This window comes from Alnus glutinosa, chromosome 11, assembly GCF_958979055.1.
Source record: "Alnus glutinosa chromosome 11, dhAlnGlut1.1, whole genome shotgun sequence".
Taxonomy (NCBI): Eukaryota; Viridiplantae; Streptophyta; class Magnoliopsida; order Fagales; family Betulaceae; genus Alnus; species Alnus glutinosa.
This window is the reverse complement of record NC_084896.1, coordinates 5,154,457-5,178,470: the sequence shown is the minus strand read 5'-3', so window position 1 is coordinate 5,178,470 and position 24,014 is coordinate 5,154,457. Positions and strand designations below refer to the sequence as shown.

Genomic DNA, 24,014 nt, shown 5'->3' with positions numbered 1-24,014 from the left:
CTGGTGCAATGGTAGCAAATATCCCGAAGGCTTCTTCCTTGTTCGGAAAGCTAGAAATTCGGTTAGGAATATTTTGGACAACTCCTTGAACTGATCAACGGAATTCGGGGGCAGCTTCCTGAACCAGTCTCGGGCATTCCCCGAAAGATTAAGAGGGAAGGCCCGACATGCTACTTCATCAGGTGTCCCGTGAAGGTCTAGATGAGCTCGAAAATTTTCTAGGTGATCCAAGGGATCTCTGTCTCCTGCATAACTTAGAATTTGGGGTACCTTAAACTTATCGAGAAGCCGATAGTCTGCCACCCGTCTGGTGAAGGGTGAGTCTATACCCATTAGGAGCTTGTCCACCATTACGGATCTGCTTTTGTCCTTTCTTTCCATCTCCATGTACGTGCACCTTCTCTCCAGCTCAGCAATAACTCTACTCAGATCTCCTTGGCGATCATCCTCCCTCCGAGGATTAGTGTTGCTGTTGTGATCTTCTTCTTCACGCTCATCCCTGTTCATCTCGGGATTGGGCTGTTCCGGCCTCCTTCGCAACAACTCGGCATTCCGCTGTGTTAAGGATTCAATCTGGGCTTCCAACGCTGCTATACGATTTTGATCTCCACCCCCCGGGGGAGGGTTCGGTGGAGGCTGCAAATTTTTCTGAATAACTGGCTCCATTCGGACTATGGGCTCTCGGTTGGTCTGACTTCCGGAACGTGTGTTCATCACCATGCTGGATCTTCTTTTTCTTTTATGAGGAACGAATAATTGTTCCCACAGACGGCGCCAAACTGTTGGTACAGTTTCCGGTATGGTGTGAATCTGCACGTTCCTTTGATGTTCTTCACGCTTCTCAATAACTCTGCAAAACAACAAAACCTAGGGACCCTTCCGGGGGTCCCGCTCCAATGCCTAAGTTAGCTTCTGTGAGAAAATAATGCTCTATGCATAAAATTGAGTCTTAGTTTGTACTTGGGGTATGGGCCTATTTATAGGCAAAGAGGTGGAGCCAAAGCTGGATTAGAATTTCTGCTCCTTGTCGATCTAGAACTGCTGTCAGAGTTCTAATCGAGATCTAGAATTGATATCAAAGTTCTAATTGAACTCTGATCCTTTATTAGACTTCTAATCTGATATCTTCTTAGATTTCTGATCTGATATCTTCTTAGACTTCTAATATGATCATTATTCTTATATGTTTTGACCTTATTTGACTTTCGAATCTCCTCTTTGGATCGGGTTGAGTGGGATTTATCCCCAACAATATTAATTAGAGAATATGACATACTTCTTATGTAAATCACCAGACACCAGATATTGCGGTGGGGAATTTTTAAAGTCTAATGCTATGAAGAACAAGCACTTCCACGCATGCCATAGTGATTCACATCCGATTCTTAATATATATTAAAAAAAAAAAAAAATCAAATCAAATCAAATTTTGATGAACCCATTTTTTTTTTACTCGAGGAGAGGTAGAGAATTGAATAAAAAAAAAGGGTGAAGAATGTTATAGTGGTTCTTCATGTATGAAAAAGAGGGTTTGGAAAACCAGATCTGAATGCTCTCTCAGTACTCGATCTCAGATGCGATTAGGTCTATTTATTGAATTAAGGCAAGCCCCTCATTGAGTAGAGTTGTGTAATAATTAGCTTATCAAAAAGTACGAAATCTTCCTTCATTTTTGGCTCTTAATGCAACGAAGATTGCTCAATTTATGAGCGCAAAGCAACACACAAATTACATAATTAATAGGGCACAAAGCTGAGTGCCCACTTTTAAAACTCAACTACCAACATTATTTTGTATATATATATATTCCCGCCGATGTGGCCCAAAGATGACCAGCCTTGAAAAAGATCACATGCATTGAAAAATACACAATCAATAAAGACACTCGAGCATCTGTTCCACACTGCTCAAGCTATTAAAACTAACAGGTATGCATTTGATTTTATAAAGACAGCAATTTGCAAGGCTCTATAATTACAACCACCGCCTGCGTAAATTAGCATTTTTCGGATTAAGGAAACCATTACTCCATGCATTTTTCTGATAGATTTTACCCTACCCACAAGAACATTGATCTTTAACTGAGACATCCATGTTTTTTTTTTTTTTTTTAAATATATTAAAAAGCATAAGACATCCCTAAATACACAAACAATACAGGCAAGAGGCTCTAAACAAGCAGGAAAACCAATCCCTCAAACCCAAAACCTGACAAACCATCAAACCCAAAACCCACAAAACAACAAAACAACAAAACCTCCCGAAGCACTAAAGCTAGAAGACGTGAGGCTTGCCTTTCTCCCACCTAGAGGATATAAACTTAGCATCGTAGTTGATGAAGCAATTCTATATTTTGAAGCTTCCTTCTACCCTTTACCTTCCACGGGGAGGGGGGTAGCCTCTAAGGTGGTATCGATCCCCTCACATGGCTCCCCCATCAAATCCCAATCTAAACGAGTCGCAGGGGAAAATCACCCAAAATCTCCTTATTCCCCATCCCCACCCCAGCATTATCCAGTCTTCCACACCCTAGAAATCTTCGTCCTCCTCTTCACTATCCACCAACTCCAAAATCCAATTAACCCAAAATTTTCAGGAATTTTCTAGCCAAATACAAATGAAAGGTAGCAAGCCTTAGAGCAACCTTGCAAAAGATGTATTGCCTGTTGGCATAGATAGCTAGTAAAGAATTATAGGGCAGGCCGTATGTAGTCGCATTAGGTTTTAACAAAACAATTGTAGCTATGTGGGGCATTACACATGATGAGCCAAAACTAAAACCTCTACTTCGAAAATCGTGACTTACAAAATTAATAGCACAAGAAGCAAGAGACGCAAAGCAATTCTGCATAGTTACAGAGCCAAAACTCGGCTTGTCAATTTTCAGTATTCCACAGGGGGAGGAAGGCAAACACCCTCCAAAACAACTAGTCAGCATATACCATGTTTCGCAACAAAGGAAATATTATTACTCCAATTTCATGCAATACCATTTCTCTGCATATAAACCAATCAGTTGTTTGTTGGGGAAAAAAAAAGTTATAGTACAACTGTAACCAAAATAGGCTAGAGACAATGGCTAGCATTGTCTTTCTCTATCCAGATTTTATTAAGTATAAGCGGACACTATACATACAACAGGCCAGAAACCACATATAGCATATGAATCACGAATGATCTGCCACACATCAAAATGCAGTACTCCTTGACAATCCCCAATGAAACCTGCCTGCTGTTCTGGGCCGAAGATGCAGCTGTGATCACTCATTCAGCAATCTGCTTGTGCAGAATTACAACCAGTTAAAGAGTTGGAATCAGAAAAAGTAACGAACAACCCATCTACAGTTGATCCACCAAACCATAAAAACAGTGTCTTCTATGAGTAACTGAAGGGTCTGAATATTAAATATAGCTAGATGTAGTTGTAAACCATAGAACATGGAAGTTAAAACAGAGTTGGACCTTATTCAGTTTTCATGTAGAACTAAGCTAGTAAAAGCAGAAGAGGATCCTCTCCATTTTAAATGAATTTCATGGTTAGGATTTTGTGCATCTAACGATGTACATGATGTCAATATTAGTAAGTCTTTTAATAATGTAACATCATGTACACCGTTAGATGCACCAACTTTAAATCTTGACTGTGAAATGGAAAGGATCCTTGTCCAGTAAAAGCATGGAAAACTAAAACGGAAAAGGAAAACATTAATTCAACCTAATCTCCAAAAGCAGTGCAAGGAAAACACAAGATTACAAAAATTCAGATTGAAAGCAAAAGGCACCAGTTGAGAAGATAAATTCTAAAACTTACCTGGTTAAGAGGATTGTCCTGAGATTTCTTCCATAGCTTCCATATCATGTCCTTGTATTGAGTGTGAGTAAGACCTGGTTTCTCTTCCTTCAGCTTGGGGAGCTCAGCTTCCTCAAAAGCCTACAAGTAACAGAAGAAATCAACACTGAATCAACAGAGGAAGAAGATAATTTTCAGGTACCATACATTAATAGGATACGAAGGAGCAAATGTATAAAACACCCAATACAAGAAAGTGGCTTGGCCATAACGAAATGACACCTCAAAATATTTTCATCCAACTAGCCAATATTAAAGGAAGAAAGCTTATAGCTACAGACTCCAAAGCTATATTTCATAGAAGAAACCAGCAATAGCACTTACATCATAGAAGTGGCAGCAGCAGCAGTGAGAGAAATAGCACTAATAATGATGCAAATTGCAACTCCACCATAGGATGATAAATAATACATGTACAATGGCCACAAAAATAATACATGTACAATGGCCACAAAACTCCATCCTTAAAATTGCTATTCTTTTGTAAACAAATTTAAATCTTACCCTTAAGGTACAGAGAGAAAATACATCAAAACTGTGAGCGAACAAGTGTGCACTAAAAAGAAAGAAAGAAATTGTATCTTCTTTTTTGGGAGTAGGAGTAGATTCTGAGCTACAAATTCATATCTTCTGTTTTGGGACAACTTTCACTTGGAAAGGAAGAATTTTACTTTTATAAGTAATTGCAAATTTATTAAAATAGCAAAAAGGCGCATGCCAAATACATAGGAAGTATACAAGAGATACATCTAACTAAAAGAAGAAAAAATATCAAGAAAAAAATTAAAGCTAGAAATATTAAAGTTAAAGGCAACACTTTGACTACATAGTAAGTGCATACAAAAAATGTGAGTATGCATGTGCACGCAGACAAGATACAGAGAGAAGAAAGAGAGAGCTAAGAACATCTCCCGGTTCATTTTAGGGAAATGGAAGCGGTTAGTAGATTTTTTGAGATGTTGTACACTCTTAAAGTTAGAAGTGAGGGAGAACATAAAATGTGTTGGATTCCAGCACGAAAGAAATCATTTGAGGTAGTCTTACTATAAGGTTTTATCTAGTCCTATTCAGTCTTCATTTCCGTGGAAAAGTATTTGGAAAGTTAAGGTCCCCTCGAGAGTGGCATTCTTAGTGTGGACGGCGACTTCAGGAAAAATCTTAACTTTGGATAATTTACGAAAGAGGAACATTATTGTGATGGAGTGGTGCTATATATGTAAGATTTATGGAGAGTCCATTGACCATTTGTTTTTGCATTGTATGGTCGCTACAGAATTGTGGAGGACGATATTGCAAATGTTTGGGGTGGAGTGGGTAATCCCACGGTTAGTGAAAGATATGTTGGGGAGTTAAAGGGGGAAGGGGGTAAAAGGGAAATCGGTCGTTGATACCGATTTGGCGCATGGCTCCATTGTGTTTGATCTGGTGTGTATAGAGGGAACGAAATGCACGCTATTTTGAAGATTGTGAGACTGATTTAATGAAATTGAAGAAGATGATGCTACAAACGTTGTTTATGTGGAGAGAGAAATCTCAGTTTATGCATGAGTGTTCTTATTTTGAATTTATAGATAGATGCTCTCTTTTTTCTTTGAATTAGGAGCCTCATGTATATGTCCTATGTACTATGGGTTGCGCCCCTTTGTGCCTTTTGAATATACTTTACTTATATAAAATAAAATAAAAAAAAAATAAATTATTCTCCAACATATCCTTTCAAGATACATTATTCTCTTCCCCCCTTATAGCAGTGGGTAGACATCACTAGCTCAGCCTTACCTCTTTAGAAAAAGAGCAGCAAAATGTCAACTAAAGGGGTTGTAAAAGCCACAGGCCCATGTCAATTTTCAGCATTGCATCTCCTGCTTCAATTTCTTTCCTACATCAAATTTGCACAAATGCTATCCTGCTCTCCATTACTGTCCACTATAGGCCTGTAAAAGTTAAATTTCCATATAAGTTATCAAAAACCTCCATGAAGTAAACCATTCTCGTCTCAGCCATTCCTCAACACACTTAATAACATTCCCTTTTGGACATTCATCCACCACTATCCCTAACATTTGCCACAATCTGTACCATATGAATTCAACTCATTTAACCACTCCTATTGATGATATAGTCTCTTGTGCACACACTATGTTAGCCCAATTTACATTCAGTAATTCAGTATATCCATCCACTCCATAACTTTACCACAAACTAACTTAACATTTCCCAATTTACCTTATGCATTGCAGAACTAAAAAATTTCATCGATTGAAACGCATGCTAATTTCAAACTGCATCCTTGATAACCTACATTCTCATTTCCAGCATTTGACTCAGTTCTATAATCTCTTACTCTCACAGTACCTAGCGCTCCACAGCCTCCACCATGCGCAAGATAACGCTAACATAAAAATCAATTCTCCACAAGAACAACCATTGTCCCCTCAGAAGTGATCCGAACTTCATTTCCTCCAAGTAAGAGCTCGAATGCCATAGCCACATACATAAATACATAAATGTAAATATGTGCGTATATATAAACCAAAACCAAAACCAAGAATTCACGGAACAAATAAAAACCCTAACTCTCCACAAACAATTCAACATTCAACAAAAAAAAAATTCACAATTCTGAACCAAAGAGCGCACCTTAAAGGAGGCTTTGAGCCGCCTCTCAGGGTGGCGATCCACCGGCAAGCTATCGGCGACGGTCATCTGCGTGATTGCCTCCTCCACCGTCCTCGCCTCGAGGATTGAATCGTCGCGATTCGTGTTCTGCACCAGCACCATCCTTTCGTACTCCTCCTCCGCCGCGGTCCTGCTCTGCCGCTTCTTCCCCTCCTCGGCCTTCCTTTGCAGCTCGGCTTGCTCCTCCTCGCGCCGGCGCCTAAGCTCGGCCTCCGTCACCTTCGGGACCGGGATCGAGACCCGGGCCGCCTTCTTGTCCGGCTTCCTCGCCGCCTTCTCGAGCTCCTTCTCCTCCAGCTCCGCCTGTCGCCGCGCCTCCGCCCGGCGCGCCGAGGCCTCAGCGCGCTTCTCCGCTTCCTCCTCACGCTTCTTGGCGGCGCGCGACTTCGCCCCCTCGGCTTCGCGCCAGTACTGCTCCTCCTTCTCTCGTGCCTCGCGCTCCTTGCGGTCTGCTTCGGTCGCGCTCTTCCGAGCCCTAGCCTCCTCGGCCTTGCTGTTCACTCCCATTTTCTTCGGCATCGCGAGTTGCGACGTCGTTCAAGATGATAATCTCTCTGTGATAGTAAAAGAATTGATCGTTGCGGGGTTGAGAATATTGAGATCAAGATTGAGAACACTTGCGTGTGTTTTGTGAGCGCTCACCGACTGGCGACTTGTAAAAAAGGCGGTTACGGTTTCACGGTTTGAGAGTGATGGTAATTTGGTAGTGACGGGCAGGTCGTTCCAACCGGTCGCGGTTATTGTTATTTTTTTCGTAATCGCAATTGTGATATAATTGCAATTGTAATTAGAGTATCCGATTACAAGAACAAGATGGGATACGTTTACAGTTTTAGTAAAGTTTTTGTATAATTTTAACAATTTTTTTTTGTAAGATTAATTATTAAATATTTAGAGTTCATATATTTAAGAAAACAAATCTAATAATTAGTTTAAAAAAAAATTGTTAAAGTTGTACAAGAATTATATCAATAATTGTACAATAATTATTTCTTTCCAATTATTATCATTTAAATATCGGTAATCGGTTGATACCAACCGCTAATTATCCGGTTCTTAAAAACCGGTTATTAATGTAATAATCGAATAATCAATTTTCATACATTGTTAATTTTTAGGAAAAGTACATATATTCCTCTCAAAATTTCACTCAATTTTCAATGTCTCCTTAAATTACCAATTGTGTTAATGTTCTTCCTCAAACTACTAAAAAAATGTCATTATAAATTCGAAAAGAAAAGAAAAGAAAAAACTAAAAAAAAAAAAAAAAAAAACCTAAAAAAAAAAAATTATAAAAAAAATTACGAAAAAAAAAATAACTGAAAATTATAAAAAAAACAATTTAAAAAAAAAAAAAGAAGAAAACTCAGTTTTTTTTTTTTTTTTGTTATTTGTTTTATAACTTTTTGTTATTTTAGAATTTTTTAATAATTTTTTAGTTTTTTTTTTTTTAATTTTAATAATTTTATGAAGTGTATTTTTGTCATCGGGGGACATTGACATGTTTTGATAGTTTAGGAGAGACATTGACACAATTGGTAGTTTTAGAGAACTTTGACAATGGGGTAGTAGTTTGAGAAAGTTATGTGTATTTTTCCTTTAATTTTTTTTTTTTTAATCCAATATCTAACCATTCAATATTCAATGCCTAAAATTCTACAGAAAATTGGTTGCTAAGCATAAACTCGACAACCTAGTTGGACAGCTAATCATTTTAACAGAAGTGTAAACTTTTGTACCCATCATGTGGCAAATTGGATTACAACCAGACTACACTATGGCTACATTCACATTCTTTCACCTTTCTCTAGCTCTTTTCCTCCTTGTAATGGAAAAGATTTTCCGTCCATTTTCTTTGTTTACTTTCTACTCAAAGAAAAAAAAAAAAAATTACAACATAAACAATCGGCACCGTTGAAGTTCATGCATTACCAGCCCAATTCTTAAAAGATCTTCATCTCCTGACTTTTCTCCCCTACTTGAATCACTACGACACCGCATCGAAGAAACCTCCCTTAACCAAAGCATCGATCAAGTTGTGATCAAATCTTATCCCCTTTTGCCCATCAGGAGGAAATTTTCGTTTAATCTCATTCCAGAGCGTCAAAACATTGAAATATTTTTCTGCCGATACTCGTTAATTAGGGACAAACACGTCTGCTCATTTGGCTCAAACTACAGGAATATATATATATATATATATATATATATACATCCTATAACTGGTGACCGTAATTGAAGTGTCCGATTATCTAGTTTCATGTTTATCTAGTGTTAAATAAAAATCCCGACCTGCCAGATATGGGTCGAGTCCAATATTTCTCTAGCCCAACAACAGTTAAAGTATGGATTAAATCGGTCGGCCAGTCAACATCTTGGCCCAACAACTCATAATGATAAACTACCAAGTCCAACTCATCCAGAATCGATAAAATACAGAACCACCGAAAATTGCAAGATGCATGCCATGATGGCCGAACCATAAGGGAAGAAGCTTCCCTCGACAAGACTCCTAGTTCAAAATAAACTATATCACGTATAGACTGTTTGAATTCGAATACTAGCCCTCTAAGCCCGTGGCTCAATGAAAAGAGGGATTACTTTTGCTACTCTGCCTATAAATACCTCATTAATGCCTAGGTATAAAAGATTGCTCTCTATTATTCTAAAAATCTGGTAATCAGGCTAACATTAATTTAAGCATCAGAGTGGAATTGTCGGGCTCCTCTTGACGCAATTTTCTTTCGTGCAGGTTGAAAGCTCTTGAAGATCAACACGTCACTAGACAGGAATCTGTTCTAACATCCGATTAACGATTGTTGGTAGTTATTAGCGGTTAATAACCACCCATCTTGTATACCACTAGTAACAGGTGGTAAAAATAAAAATAAAATCAATTATAAATCAAATTTCAAACTACCACTCAATTGACAATGTCTTCTTTACAATTTTTTTTTAATTATTTTTGTAAGGAAGATCATATTTATAAATCAAATTTCAAAATATTCTTGTTCATCAAGTACAGTCAACGTAATAAAATTGGAAAAGGAATTCCAAACCTTTGCTTGGCTTGGAGAGACATTGACAAATTTTTAGTAATTTGGAGGGGATATTGTCTAAATTGACAATTTAAGGACATTGTCAATTAAGTAGTAATTTAAAGAAGTGCGTGAACTTTTTCCAACAAAATATAACTAAATATATTGTTAAGATGGTTTCCGGAACAGTAGCATAAGCTTCTAGAAAGTCCTTTTGTTCTCTGCAAAACAATGAAGATCGAGAAATGAACTTGCTGAGAGTGTCAGCTAGTCCCACTCTGATGCTTAAATCAATCTTTGGGAGAGAATATATATGAATGCCTTAATCACAATAATTTCAGCTAGCTAATATTTGAGTGTCTGTGTGTATTTATAGTAAGGACTTGGATTGGTTTTCTCCGAATATGGAGGCAACCGACTTTCTGATCGTGGGTTGTGGGTCTACGCACACCCGAAGCATGGGTCTTCATGTTCCTGAAACATGGGTTTCCGATTCTTCAGATCATGTGTCCCCACGTTCTGGGACATGGGTTTCCACGTATCTGGAACGTGGGTCTTAATATTCTTGAGACACCTCTAGATATCTCGGGATCTCAATCTTTCCAAGGCTTTTCACGGATTGCTCCTGGATGGACTTGGGCTAAGCCTGGCCTTGCTCCCGGTTGGGCTTGGGTTAAGCCCAACCTTGCTCCCGGTCGGGTTGGACTTTGGCACCCGATGGATCACATTGCCAGGCATTCTGGGTTAACAGATGGGCTTAGTTAATGGATAAGCGCATCTATTAGCTATCAGGGATATTTCCCAACATATATGATTATGTGATATATATATATATATATATATATATAACTAACGCAATAAATACGTGATTATTAGAAATAAATATGACAAAAAAATCTTCAAAAAATAATAATAGAAACAGAATCGAACGGATTGGATTAATTATTCAAATTAAAAAGTTAGACGATACTATACTAGTCTTGTAATTCAGGCTAAGTCCGATTCATTGGTTGAGTTTAATGGTAAAAAGATATAGGCAATTATTCTTTCATCTTAATTCACAGCACTATTTTTAATATCTATTGTGTGATCAAATCAAAACAAAATAAAAATATGGACATAATTATTAATCATACAATAAACATGCTAAGTATAATAAAAAAAAACCGTAAATAATAGAAAGATATTGATCAGATTGATAATTAGTGAAAAAAAAAAAAAGAAAAAAAAACAGAGAAATGCTACCAACTCAATTGGTATCCCACCAATATACAATGAGTGATGTGACACCTTATTGTCATCTAATTTTGAAAATTAGATTTTGGTGTTTTTTTTTTTTATTATTTATTTTTCTTTTATTAATGGAGAGCCACATCACTTTGATTATACACCGACAAAATACGAGTTGAATTTATAGCATTTCTTGACCGAAAGTATATGTCGTCTTCAACCCGTGCAAGGTCTCATATGCTTAATGGCAATTCTGTATTGGGTTATTATTAATTTTCTTTTCTTTTCTTTTTTTTTTCTTTTTTTTTTTTGAACTAATAGCATGTGCTATTATAAATTCTGAAAGCTTACATCTTGAGCAATGAGGGACATGTCCTCCAAACTCTTAAGCCAGAAGGATCTAGCTTAAAAAACAGCTACTTATGCAGAATCCCAAACTTTACTAAAATTACAATTAAGCCTCCATTACAAAGACAATTTCAATAAAATTTGAGCCACACATAGGCAAACTGTACATAGAAACTAAGGGATACACAAACAAATCTAACAGAAATCAATCCAAGTCACCGGAAGGAACACTGCCATCGCCAGAAAACGGCGCGTGAACAACACGCGCCTCCCCCGAAGCTACCAAACAGCAGATCGGCCTCTCAGAGTCCGGGCACCACCGTTGCGCGACTAAAAGAAGCGGAGCGTGACCGTCATGCGCAGCTCAAAGAAAAGACGTCCCTGGCGCGTGATAGCCACGCGCCGGCCACCGGTAACCCACACGGCCGCAGCAAAGAACGACGGAGCTAGAACACGCCGGTGGACCCATCTAAGTAGCGCGTGTCTCTCAGAAGCCTATGGATAAGCGTAGATCTAACATCAAAGAAGCTTCACAAATAAGGCTCGGAAACGCTCCACAGGCGAGACAACAACGACAAAATTCCCCACCGGACGCCTCAGGATCAACCTCTTGTCAGAGAAACGCGAAGAAGACGAAGAAAAAACAACAAAAACCAACACAAAACTCCAAAGTCCAGTAAGGACTCGGAGAAGCAAAGCTCCACAGCCCTAATGGCTGGGAGAATACTATCTCCAATGATACCCATTATGGAGGAAACAAAAAATTCCGTAGTCCAAAAAGGCTAGGAGGCAACACCACCGAGGAAGGGTGGCAAAGAGCCTCCCTTCCCGGCGAACAACAACTCAGATAAGAACTTCTCTCATTAGAAGATAAGAACTCTTCTTTTTTTTTTTCTAAGCAAATTACAAACAAAGGAAAGAACTAGAAATCATGGAAAAGTAACTTCCATGAATTTTTCCAATCTAGGGCCCATATCTTTTGAATTTTGAGGTGTCCAAAGCCCTGTTCGGTTGGGTGGGAACAACATATTTGAACTAGATACACCCAAATCGATTTTTTCTTAAAAAGTAATTCCTCGAATTATGTATGATCTTTCTCATCAACATTTATCTTCTACCAATATATTCATTCTTATCATTCTTTTTTCCCTCAGCAAATGACGTAATAAAGTATGAAGTCAAGGTGAATGCATTATGGACCCCATATGACACAATTATTAACCATCTTTTGCTTCTTCTTCTTCTTTTTTTTTTTTTTTTTTTTTAAACAAAAAATACAAAACCAAACCCAACTCATCAACATGATTTTGTGATTTTTTTTTTTATAATTATAATAATAATAAAAAAGTGATAAATAGTTTTGTGTGGCGAAATATCAATCCTCATATATTTTATTGACATTTAGGGGATAAGAATCAAAAGACGGTCCATATAAAAGTCTTTGGCCAATCAAAAGCCAGGGTCTACTGCTCTGCATCAGTGCCAACGAATCAGAAACAAGTTGTTTAGAATTCGTCAGAAGTAGCGGCGTTGTTCTTTCATCTTTGGATGTATTTAGGAAGTGTTCACTATACCGTATAATTTTGTCATTTTGCAATAAACTAGTGTTTGGGTGGTCAAGGATCATAACTTTCCTTTTTTTTTTTTTTCTTTTTTTTTAACAAAATAGTCGAAGCTATCATGCATTAATTTGAAGAGGTTCGAAGGTAAATACAATGAATAGAGGCACATCGACACCCTACACACTAAGCCAAAAAAATCTAACTTAAATGTTACCTACAAATAAACAAATATTACAAGGACAGACGTTTAAACTCCTTTTTAACAATAAAGCACCCCTAATATAGAAAAGATGACTGATCTAACTAACAAGCTATAAAAAGTCCAGTAAAATCTGCAAATTTAACATACGGACTTTCAAAAACTACTCTAAAAAAACAGAGAAAAAAATAACTACAGAAAGCACCCAACACAAGCCGACATCAAAAGAGAAACTACGCGTGTCATGCAGAAACCGATGGAAAAACATGGATCTGGCCTCAAAAGTATATGTAAAAGAAAAAAGTTCAGCCAAACTTTCGCCGACGATACGAACGGAGAAGCCGCTTTCCTACGAGAAGTCTTGTGTTAGCCTTCGTGCCAAAAGAAACCAAAAACAAAGAAAAAACACAAAGCTACATAGCCTTAGAAGGACAAGGAGAACAAAAGTTCCATAACCCTAAAAGGATTAGGAGAACAAAAGCTCCACTAGATCTAAGCCACGAGAAAAACAAAAAATCTCTATAGCCCTAAAAGAACTAGGAGGAAAGCATCATTGGGGGAAGGGAGGCGTGGAGCCTCCCTCCTCCTCAAACACCTCTCTTCTTTCTCCTTTTTCTCTTTAGGCCATTCCTCTCAATGACCCCTTTCTTAATTGACCTGCCTAGGATCATAACTTTCTAAAGTTACAAAAATGTTTTTGAATACTTATTATTATACTTTCTTTTCAACCTTAAACACTGTCTCTTTCAAATTAATTTAGAGAGAAAAATCATATTTAGCTTTTAAGTATTTGTCTGAAATTAAATTTTGTATATGACTTTCTAATTTTAAGAATAAACTTCTTGATTTTTTATTTTTCAGTTTTAAATAGGTTTTTCTGTCATTTAATGGTCAAAATTAATGATTGGTCATATGTCACGTATCTCATTTTACTCACCAGCGTCCATGTCAACACTCAATATTGATCAATATCATATCATCAAGTACCAAGTCATAAAAAATAAAAATAAAAACACCCCTTTACCAAAAACAAACTCAAATACTATTGGAATAATGAATTAATTATAAGATAAAAAACACATATGATGACCCCATATGACTATCCCCAACTCAATATAAACATCAACAACCGGGAAGAAACTGTAGAAACGATATAGAGTAAGATTGAAGGAGGGCTGGGAGACTGGAGCACTTATATGTATTGGCCAAAGATCGAGGCCGATGTCATGGAAGATGAGGCTAGTATGATGGAGATGGGTGGCAATTTATGACTGGTTGTTTCGTGGTGTATAAACTTGTGCTAGATGATAAAAGTGGAAGGGCTATGGAAAGGGTCGAGGTGAAACACAGATTGGGATGGCAGAAGATTGATTTTGTTTTTAAAGTTGTCTCGTAACTTGCCCTGCTATGTTCTATTCAAGTCATTTCCCTTTCACTGTAAAGTTTGCGCGTTCCGTGAGACGTAAGGTACAATATTGGTGTCCCAATGAAGTACAATAGGCAGCCACCCTTTCGTCGCTCATATTAGGTTGATACTCTAGCTGCATGTGCACGCAATTAGGCGATGCCGCAAGTGTAACCTCCACCGGTGGGTGGTTACACCAGTCACGGTAATACTCAGATCCATAGTAGAAACTCACACACAACAGCTAGGCCATAGGGTCTATTTGTATAGTCTAGTATGCATATGCTACATATTTCTTTCACGGTAAATTTTGCATTATTTAATAAAGGTGGTCATGTCACACAAGCACATTATCATTTCATTTTCATGTATGTAAAATAGCATTGAGATTCACATAATTATTCGTTTTCCAAAATCATTATCTTTAATTAGAAACTAAGGGTTCCCAACATTAAAATCACACAGTATTTCATGACTGTATAAGATACGAACTTTTGATATCAAAATATGAATGCTTGAAAATGTTGGCAAATAGTTTTCACATGAGTTTTTAATTGTAATATTTCTCCTCGAACTCCCCCTTTGAATACTTCGATTCTTTTGTCTGCAACGTATCTTGTCATTAGAAGGGTTTATTAGGCTAAAATCCTCACCCTAGTCCTCAAGACAACCTATTTTAGCATTATGATCTGGGGGTGATTGATCACTCACTGTAGCAGTGATCGATCATTATATTGTTTATCATCTTCAACTTCTGAAAAATCACATTTTTAGCTCCGATAAGGCCTCTAGAGGCCCTAAGACTTAAAAAAGATAACCCCTTTAACACTCCTAACACCATTTAACACTTAAAGTTCAAACATTTTTACATTGAAACCACAAAGTGACCAACTTTAAAGATGCTTAAATAGACCAAACTCCATGCCTGCATGTCTATTCTTAGACGTATTCAAATAACCAATCGATCACTAAAAGAGGGGGAGGTCAATCACTCAGGCCAAAAAATGACCCAATTAAGTGTCATTTCAAACCTACTTTTCTTAATTTTCACGTCAAACATTTTTTCTTACTAATCTTCAAAGCCTAATTAAGGATTTATTAACCCTAGTTTAGGTCAGGGTACTACATGTATTGTGAACACTATAGAGTAATGTTCAATTGTCACTCTTAGCTGCTAACTGCGGCAGCCTTGTTTACTATAGAAACAATTAATCAAGTCCATATAATAAGAGGTGGAACTACACAAAAGATTGAGGTAATAGCCTCGAAAAATTTTAAAACTTCCCTTAAAATTTCATGTTTCTATTAGATAGATCATCTAGAATTAATTATTATTATTATTATTATTATTTTTTTTACTCTTTCAGAAGTTTTATTATATATTTTTAATTTTATCCCACCAAAAATTTGAGTTCCCTCCTAAATTTATATAATTAGAGAAATGTATAAAGGAAATAAAAGTAATTTGCTTCACTTTAAGGGGACACCCATATTAATCACATTTGTGTACCAAACAATAAAGCTGCAAGCCAAGTTCTATACTCATCCACTGCAACACGTAACATAGGCGTCGCTAGCACCTCTAAGACTCGACCAACGCGAAGCAGTGGTCAAGAAGTCAAGCAACATTATTTACCTTCGAAGCTATATATGCTTAATATCTTGTAAACATTCAAAGCCTGAAACTATCAAAGACAAGTGGAAGCAAAATTGCTGACAAATTTAAGTATATTTATGATTTTACATGCATATACGTCTGCAAAATGACACATTTAAGGCTGTCATAAACTTATTATACATATTATTTCAAGGAAAAAAAATACATTTTACCCCCAATGTTTCACAAATTTTTCAATATTGTCTCAAAAGTAAAAAAAAAAAAAAATTGCAATGAATCCTACAAAAGTTTCATAATTTTGCAATGTAACATATTCATTATAGGATTCCGTTTTCCCCAAGGAAAATTGCCGCACGTGTAATCTTTGCTGTCTTCTTCACCAAATTAGGTTTGCGTTGAAATGAGGTTTGCGCCAATTTCATCTGGGTTTGGGTTCTCTTGCGGTATTTGAACAATCATGAGGTTCGTTGTTGAGGAAACAATACTTTCCTGGCGAATCAGATGCAGAGAGAGTTTGGGAACATGTCGATGACAAGTATTGTAGCGCGTGGTTCACATGTCTGCAGATTCAACTCTACTAGGTTTGTGGTTTGCGGTTTGCAAAGGAAACAACGATTATGGACAGTTGAATGTTCCTTCTTAGAATTTGGCGTAAGAGTTCTCGACTTTGGCGCTTTGGGAGAGCCATAGTTGTGAGATTAGACGAACAACTGGGTTGGTGATGTGTTGGGGTGGCGGTGGAGAGTATTCGTTGAATGTGACACAAGTGGTTTCATTTGAAACAATTGCGTTGGGATTAAATTTTATTTGTAGATTAACGACAGAGAATTTTTCAATTACATGAGGGCAATTTGGTGAAGAAGACGGCAAAAATCACTCATGCGACGCAAGTGTGGCAATTTCCGTCAGGGAAGACGAAATCCTCAAATGGATGGGCTACATTACAAAATTAAAAAACTTTGTTGAGGTCCATTGCAAATTTTTTCACTTTTTGGAGGCAATATTGAAAAATGGGTGAAACATTAGGGATAAAATGTATTTTTCCCTTGTTTCAAACATAATTAACTTTTTTTAAAAAAAAATAATGGAAAGAAAGAAAAAAAAGTGAGCATAGTTTAATTTCAATTAACCTAGGAGAGGTTTTTGATAGAGGAAGAGCGTTACTCTACTATTTATCCCATTAGGTTATCCCTTAGGTTCAATTTTAATTGAAATTGGACTTATTAAAATTGTGACACGTGTATCTTATAATAAAACATAAAAGACATGTACTTTAATTCTAATTAAAATAGTTTTAACTAGAACCGGGTCTAAGTCGAATTCATCGTATTATTATTGTTGAAAGAATATTGGCATTTCCTAAAATTAGTTATAAGGTTTAATCTTTCCCGCTTTATGGTATAATAATATATTCCATTTTTAAAAGTCATTGTTGTTACTTTAGATTAATTTAATTTATTATTGTTTTTTATAGCAATGCTTATTCTTTATTCATTTCATAAAAATAGAGTTTATTGGTCTAACAAAACAATATCATAGATACAAGAAGAAATTTATTCCATCTAAATCTGATCTATGCTTTGTTTAACTCTTTGAATGTCACCATTCCAATCAGTTTCCAGATCCGCAACATATTTCGACGAATCACGTCCCTGCCCATTGCCCGATCCATCATAACTTTAACTAGACAGTAATAATTTCAATTATTATTGTTAATTTTTAAAAGAGTTGAGGGAATAAATAAAATCCCCCAAAATCTAATAACGGATACTTAAGGCCCGGCACATAGATAATCACGAAAGTTTAAGCACCAAATTAAGTTAATTAAGCAGACAGTTTGAACGTCGAGTGAGTCACGTCAACGGTGTTAGTTGGATCATTCATGATAGTCAACAACTGTTTTTATTCGCTTGAATCCCTTAAATGTCTTTGGGATTGTGTATATATTTTTTCAAAGAAATCTCTTTGTAATCAGCAGTGATCACCAACTCCAAAATTTCGAAGTCATAAAACTAATTAAGTCTAGGAGGTCAATTATCACTGAGATCAAAGGGTCTCGATTGACTGGGTTTAATTATCCACTGTGGCTGATCGTACACTGTGTATTAACCCTTCTGAGTGTGAATAATACAAACGGTTCATGATCTGCTTTCCCATCCACATATCTTAAACCCGACCAGCCGACCTACACTCTTTTTAGCCGCCTGGTTCTTCACGTGCATGAGACTCTACGAGTCTATGGTGGTCCTCACAAGTCGGCTCGGGAATCAACGGCGGGTTTTAAATAATTGTATCGGTAAACAGAGGGCAATTAAAAGAGTATTGTTTAATCACAACCATCGGATTGGAGGATTTCAGTGACGTAAATGAAATCTGCTTCGAGGAGATCGGCTAAATCGGGAAGCGACACGTGGTATTTTTCTGCTTTTGGGACGGTCAAATGTTCCTGTGTGAATCTGAGACCGCACATCACCGTGAAATCTTTGAAATAAAGTGTGTTTAACGTGGTAACGATTGTATACGCAAACCACATCCGAGAAAGAATGCTTCTCCTCCACACAATGTCAGACTTGTCAGCAGCTGATGTGGGAGGTCCTGTGGGGCCGTAAATGCGAGGCATCTTCGGTTCCCTTCCAACGGCCCAGATTACTGTACTAGATCGTACGGTTGCTGGAGAGAACTCTTTAACTCATCGATTTTCATCATCCGGTTTAACTTTTAACTTTTAATTGCATTCAAAGGGTTTGCACTGAAAAACATTTTAATTAAAGCGTGTACTTGTAACTAAGTAAAGGTAAAACTGTTGAATAATTGATAGTTTATGATAATATCAAATGGATTAATAATTTTAATTTTTTTTAAGGAATTGGTGCACAGTTTCTTGACTAGTTTTAATACACTTTTTATGACGTCATAAAAGTGAAAATTATTTTTGTGTTTAAATAAGTATTTTGTGTTAGGAATGATTTATTAATGTCTTTAGATTGAGGATATAAAACAAATGATTTATTAATAAACATGGCCTAACTTTTAATTATTATTTTCAAATCAATAGTTAAAGATTTTATCAGTCCAGTATTTATTACTTTTAAAATGTAGTGAAATGTTATAAATACTGAATTGATAAAAGTGAGAATTATTTATGTTATAAATTTTTCAATCATTTAATTTAAAAACACAGTGGCTAATATTTTAAAATTGAACCTGATATAGTATTTTATAAATTAAAAGATCATAATCCGTGATGTAATCTTAATTTTAAAAAACCTCAATAAATAATCCTAAAGTTCATTGAACAAACATGTGAGAAGATTAATTCATAATTTTATTTTATTTTTTAATTTCATCTCAGTTTAGATTATAACTTTTAAAGTTGCATTACAGAAGGATGAAGTCAAACGCGAGACTTAAAGAACATGTTCCAATCTGACGCTTTGGGTGGAGAGGCCACGGTACATACTCTGAGAACGCCCGCTTTTCAATAAATCTCCCCCGCGAAAAATTAACCGCCGTTTCCAATCTCACTTGCAAATTCGCTCCGTTACCCGCCCGAATTAACACTCTCACTCCACAAAGCACCGTTTCCGTTCCATCCTACCAGTACGTTTATAAGGGGTACAGAGTGGGTCCCGTTGGTAAAGTCCGTGTCGGGTGTCCAGCCCTGGTGTTACGGAAAGACAACCCCCTGCAGACGCCGTCTCTTTTGCTTTTCTTGGCTTTTGCTACCGCATCATCATCATCATCAGTAGCGACCACTATAGCACTACCACTGGCATTACCGAACTGTTGAGCATATATATATATATATATATAATGTAGGAAAGAGGATCAAAGGGAGGAGAATAGAGAAAAGTGTGCATTGTGAGAGCTTTTTATATCTGCTTTTGCTTTTTGTTGCATCAATCACCCCCACGTTACCATTTCAGACCACGCGAGAGGGAAAGCGAGAGCTCCAATTGCCTGCGCTAAGCCTCGTTGCACCAAATGTGCGCCCTGAGCGCTTGAGATTTGTTGTTACCGTCGGATCTTGGGAATCAGTATGGGCAGCGTGTCGTCGGAGGAGGGTTCCGGCTCCGGCTCCGACCAGGAGCAGAGTGAGCGGTGTGGGAGCTACAGCCCGAGCGCTGACGTCAGCGAGTCCGAGAGCTGCAGTAGCTTCTCGTGCCGGCGGTTTGACGCCGAGGGCGGCGCTTCGAGTTCGATGACGTCGTCCCCCCGTCCAGTCGCCGGGAATTTCGGTTTTTCGGCGCCGGTGATGCTGCCGGTGGGCAAGGATGTGGTTTGGGATGTGAAGCCTGAGAAACGGGAAACTGATTTGTCCGGTACTTTATCTTTTATTTTTAGTAATTATTGGATATTTTCATTTTGCCTCTTAATTTGGTGCTAAATCAAGACGGGGGAGTGAGATTTGTGCTTACTTTTTGGTTTGTTTGAGTACAACTAGTTCTCTTCGCTGCTTGAGCTTCTGTTCTCTTTGTTTTATATCCTCAGGAAAATGAGACTCAAATTGGCTTTGCCGATTCACTGTAAAATGAGAAACACAATGGAATGGGTGTCTTCGATTAATTTCTGTGTTTTGTTTTTTATTTTATACCGATTTTCCTCCCAAGTTTCTCTGCAACCAAACACGGATTTATACTGTGGATAGTTAAACTGAGAACTCAGACTGCAATTTTACAAGGATTTTTTAATTGATTTTCATGTTTTTCAACAGAGGTTGAGATGATGAAGGAGAGGTTCGCGAAGCTTCTTCTTGGAGAAGACATGTCTGGAGGAGGGAAAGGAGTGTGCACTGCCCTCGCCATCTCAAACGCCATTACCAATTTGTCTGGTCAGTTATATATGTATATATGAATATGTTTTTGGTATGATTTTGGTTGTTATGGCGCTGAAATTTAATTTTGTTTGCTATGGCAGCGACGGTGTTTGGTGAGCTGTGGAGGTTAGAGCCACTGGCGCCGCAGAAGAAGGCAATGTGGCACCGAGAAATGGAGTGGCTCTTATGCGTAAGCGATTCCATAGTTGAGCTCGTGCCTTCCATACAACAGTTTCCGGGTGGGGGCACATATGAAGTAATGGCAACACGACCACGTTCAGATTTGTACGTGAATCTACCCGCGCTGAAGAAGCTTGATGCAATGCTGATTAGTATGCTTGATGGGTTTTGTGATACGGAGTTTTGGTACGTTGATAGGGGGATAGTTCTGGGCGAATCGAATGATTGTGATGCCTATGGATCATGTGGTGGGAGGCCTTCGATTAGGCAGGAAGAGAAGTGGTGGCTGCCCTGTCCGAAAGTGCAGCCATGTGGGTTGTCGGAGGATGCCAGGAAGAGGTTGCAGCAGTGCAGGGACTGCACGAACCAGATATTGAAGGCGGCCTTGGCGATTAATAGTGGTGTGCTAGCTGAGATGGAGATCCCCAGTGCTTACTTGGAGACCTTGCCCAAGGTATGGGTTTCTATGCCGCTTGGGATTATAATGTTAACATGACACAGCCAAAGACTAAACTTGCTAGCACATATCATTTGTTTTGCTTCATGTATTAGTATGCATCTCATCAACTAACTGGGTTGGCAACTTATAAGTGGTCTATGATATCTTACTGCTGGTTGTTGGAAATGTTTTCAAATTGAAGATGTAGGTGGGGTTATGGCCTGTGGAGTGGTCTTGGAAGAATGTTGCTCCTAGCCTCCTAGGAACTTAGGGATTATTTCTTTTTTATACCCAGTAGATCCATAGTCAAATAGAGTTTGAAAATTTGTTGACGCTTAAATCTGAGATTATCTAGTTCCTTTATATTTCAGAGTCCTTTGGCAATCCCGCTGGAGCTTTGTCATTCGATAATGTCCCTTAGAATTAGTGAAACCCTTGAATTTTATCATTTGATTAGCCAATGGCTCTTGATCTCACAGAAATTAAGTCTGGATGTCTATTTTACGTGATTGTGTTATTTTCTGAAAGGTGCAACATGTTTCTCTAAGTTAGACCAATTTAGTTTCTAAGTTATATGGTAAGTGGTAATGGTTCTTTTCAAAATTTGATGATTATTGAACAATGAAGCAATCTATCTGCAGAACATAAGAGATGGAGAAATCATGTTTTTATGCCTTATTTGATTTTAACAGTATAAGATGTTTATGATGTCTTAATCTAATTGTAGAGCTGAATGGAATTCAACATATCATAACAATAGCCAATTCAGAAACTGTTTCATTGCACATACGAACAAATATGCTACTTGGTTATAGTTGATTTCTATTAACACTTCATTTGATTCCTTTTGTTGTCTGATTGCATTGCAGAGTGGAAAAGCTTGTCTTGGTGATATCATTTATCGCTACATAACTGCTGACCTGTTCTCACCAGAATGTCTACTTGATTGCCTGGACCTTTCATCCGAGCATCACACTCTGGAGATAGCTAACAGGATAGAAGCAGCAGTGCATGTCTGGAAGCAAAAAAACCGGAGGAAACACGCAAATCACATTAAATCTAGGCGCTCGTCTTGGGGTGGCAAGGTCAAGGGCCTTGTAGCTGATGCTGAGAAGAATCATTTTTTGGCCCAAAGAGCAGAGACCCTCTTACAGAGCTTGAGGCTTCGTTTCCCTGGCCTCCCACAAACTGCACTGGATATGAATAAGATCCAATATAATAAGGTATTATGCTCTGATAACCTTTTATTGTCCAGTAAACCTGACATTATACGCCCACACACATTACTTTGGTTATTGATGCCAAGTATGTGGTGACTCACTTTTGGGGATATTCACAACAAATAGCATCCGTTATTTAGTTGTTAATACAATGTGGCTCTAATGGTGCAGTGAGGAAAAGGGGTTTCTTGGTAATTTATGGGCATTGTGATTTAGAGGTTTGGTGCAATCGTGTGCCAGTACAAGCTACCAACTATACAGTCAAGCATATGGCATATTCACAATCTTGATGGGCTGTTACAACAAATAGTTCAAGGGACAGTGATATTAGACAATTGGAGTCATTCCCTAGATGCATTTTGGTAGTTGGAACCTTTTAGTAGGGCCATGGAGGCAAAGTCACATGTCTCGTCATAATCTTATTAAGAAAGGGAGAGAGGAAAAGAGGGGAAAATAGATGAGAGTTTGATCTATAGTTCTTTTGTGTACATTTCGTCTTCTTAAAGAAGGTTCCCCATTTGTCTTTACCGTGCTATTGCCATGCAGTACATTCTGGTAGAAGATGATAAGAACTTTCCAGTGATGTAAATATTGAAAGCATTTATTTCTTGCAGGATGTAGGGCAGTCAATTCTTGAAAGCTACTCAAGGGTGATGGAAAGCTTGGCCTTTAACATAACGGCCAGGATAGATGACGTCCTTTACGTCGATGATGCGACGAAGCGTTGTGCAGCAGCTGAAACAATGTCTATTTTCAGCAGGGGTGGTCTAGGCGGTATTCCTATTCAGAAGCGAATGTCTCCTAGCCCCTTCTCGATCCACCACACCCCATACGCCTCTCCATTTGCAACTCCGACCTTCTGTTCTTCCACTCCAGTAATGGGAAGCCCAGGGAGGGCACCTTCCTCTCTTAAGAGGACTGGTCTTAAGGAAGCAACTGACCTGAAGTCAGAAAAATTAGTCCCGGCAGATTTTGACCAAGTTTGGTCATATGCTGGGAACGTCAGTGCAAGAAGAGTTCCCGGAAATGCTCCAGAGCGTGATTGACTTCTAGGTGCAGGTAAGTTGAAACACCTAATCAAAACTAACAAAGAAGCTGTAGAGCTGGTCTGGAAGGCGGAAGCCTTGAGGGCTGCGAGAATGAGAAATATCGGAGGGGGGGTAAAGGTAATATTGTATATGCATTAGCAATAGAATTAGGATGGTTTATTAAAGTTTTGAGATTAGATCATGGCTTTTCATCAGGTGATAGGTGAAAAGAGAGGAGATTATGATTTTCTTATATTTGCAATGCTTTCTAAAGTTTTCTTTTTCCATGGCAAAGCCGGTCTCGCTTTACTGTCGAGAGAGCACGATTGATTGCTAACCCTTGACGAAAAGAGTTCTTGATCAAATCCATGCTTGCAGTTCTAACATGAAGATGGTATTTCA

The 24,014-nt window shown here is 37.9% G+C and overlaps 2 protein-coding genes across 2 annotated transcripts; one reads left to right on the top strand and one right to left on the bottom strand.

Moving 5' to 3' along the window:
* Positions 1-2,946: 2,946 nt before the first annotated feature.
* LOC133882678 (uncharacterized) lies at positions 2,947-7,241 on the bottom strand. Its single transcript, XM_062321881.1, has 3 exons — positions 6,491-7,241; positions 3,812-3,931; positions 2,947-3,276 (listed from the first exon to the last, which is right to left on the bottom strand). Exons 1-3 carry the CDS (start codon positions 7,046-7,048, stop codon positions 3,265-3,267), a joined length of 690 nt encoding a protein of 229 aa, XP_062177865.1. The 5' UTR covers positions 7,049-7,241; the 3' UTR covers positions 2,947-3,264.
* A 12,504-nt stretch (positions 7,242-19,745) lies between these two features.
* Positions 19,746-23,897, top strand: LOC133882203 (rop guanine nucleotide exchange factor 1). Its single transcript, XM_062321317.1, has 5 exons — positions 19,746-20,251; positions 20,644-20,760; positions 20,847-21,379; positions 22,234-22,587; positions 23,199-23,897. Exons 1-5 carry the CDS (start codon positions 19,969-19,971, stop codon positions 23,628-23,630), a joined length of 1,719 nt encoding a protein of 572 aa, XP_062177301.1. The 5' UTR covers positions 19,746-19,968; the 3' UTR covers positions 23,631-23,897.
* Positions 23,898-24,014: the final 117 nt, after the last annotated feature.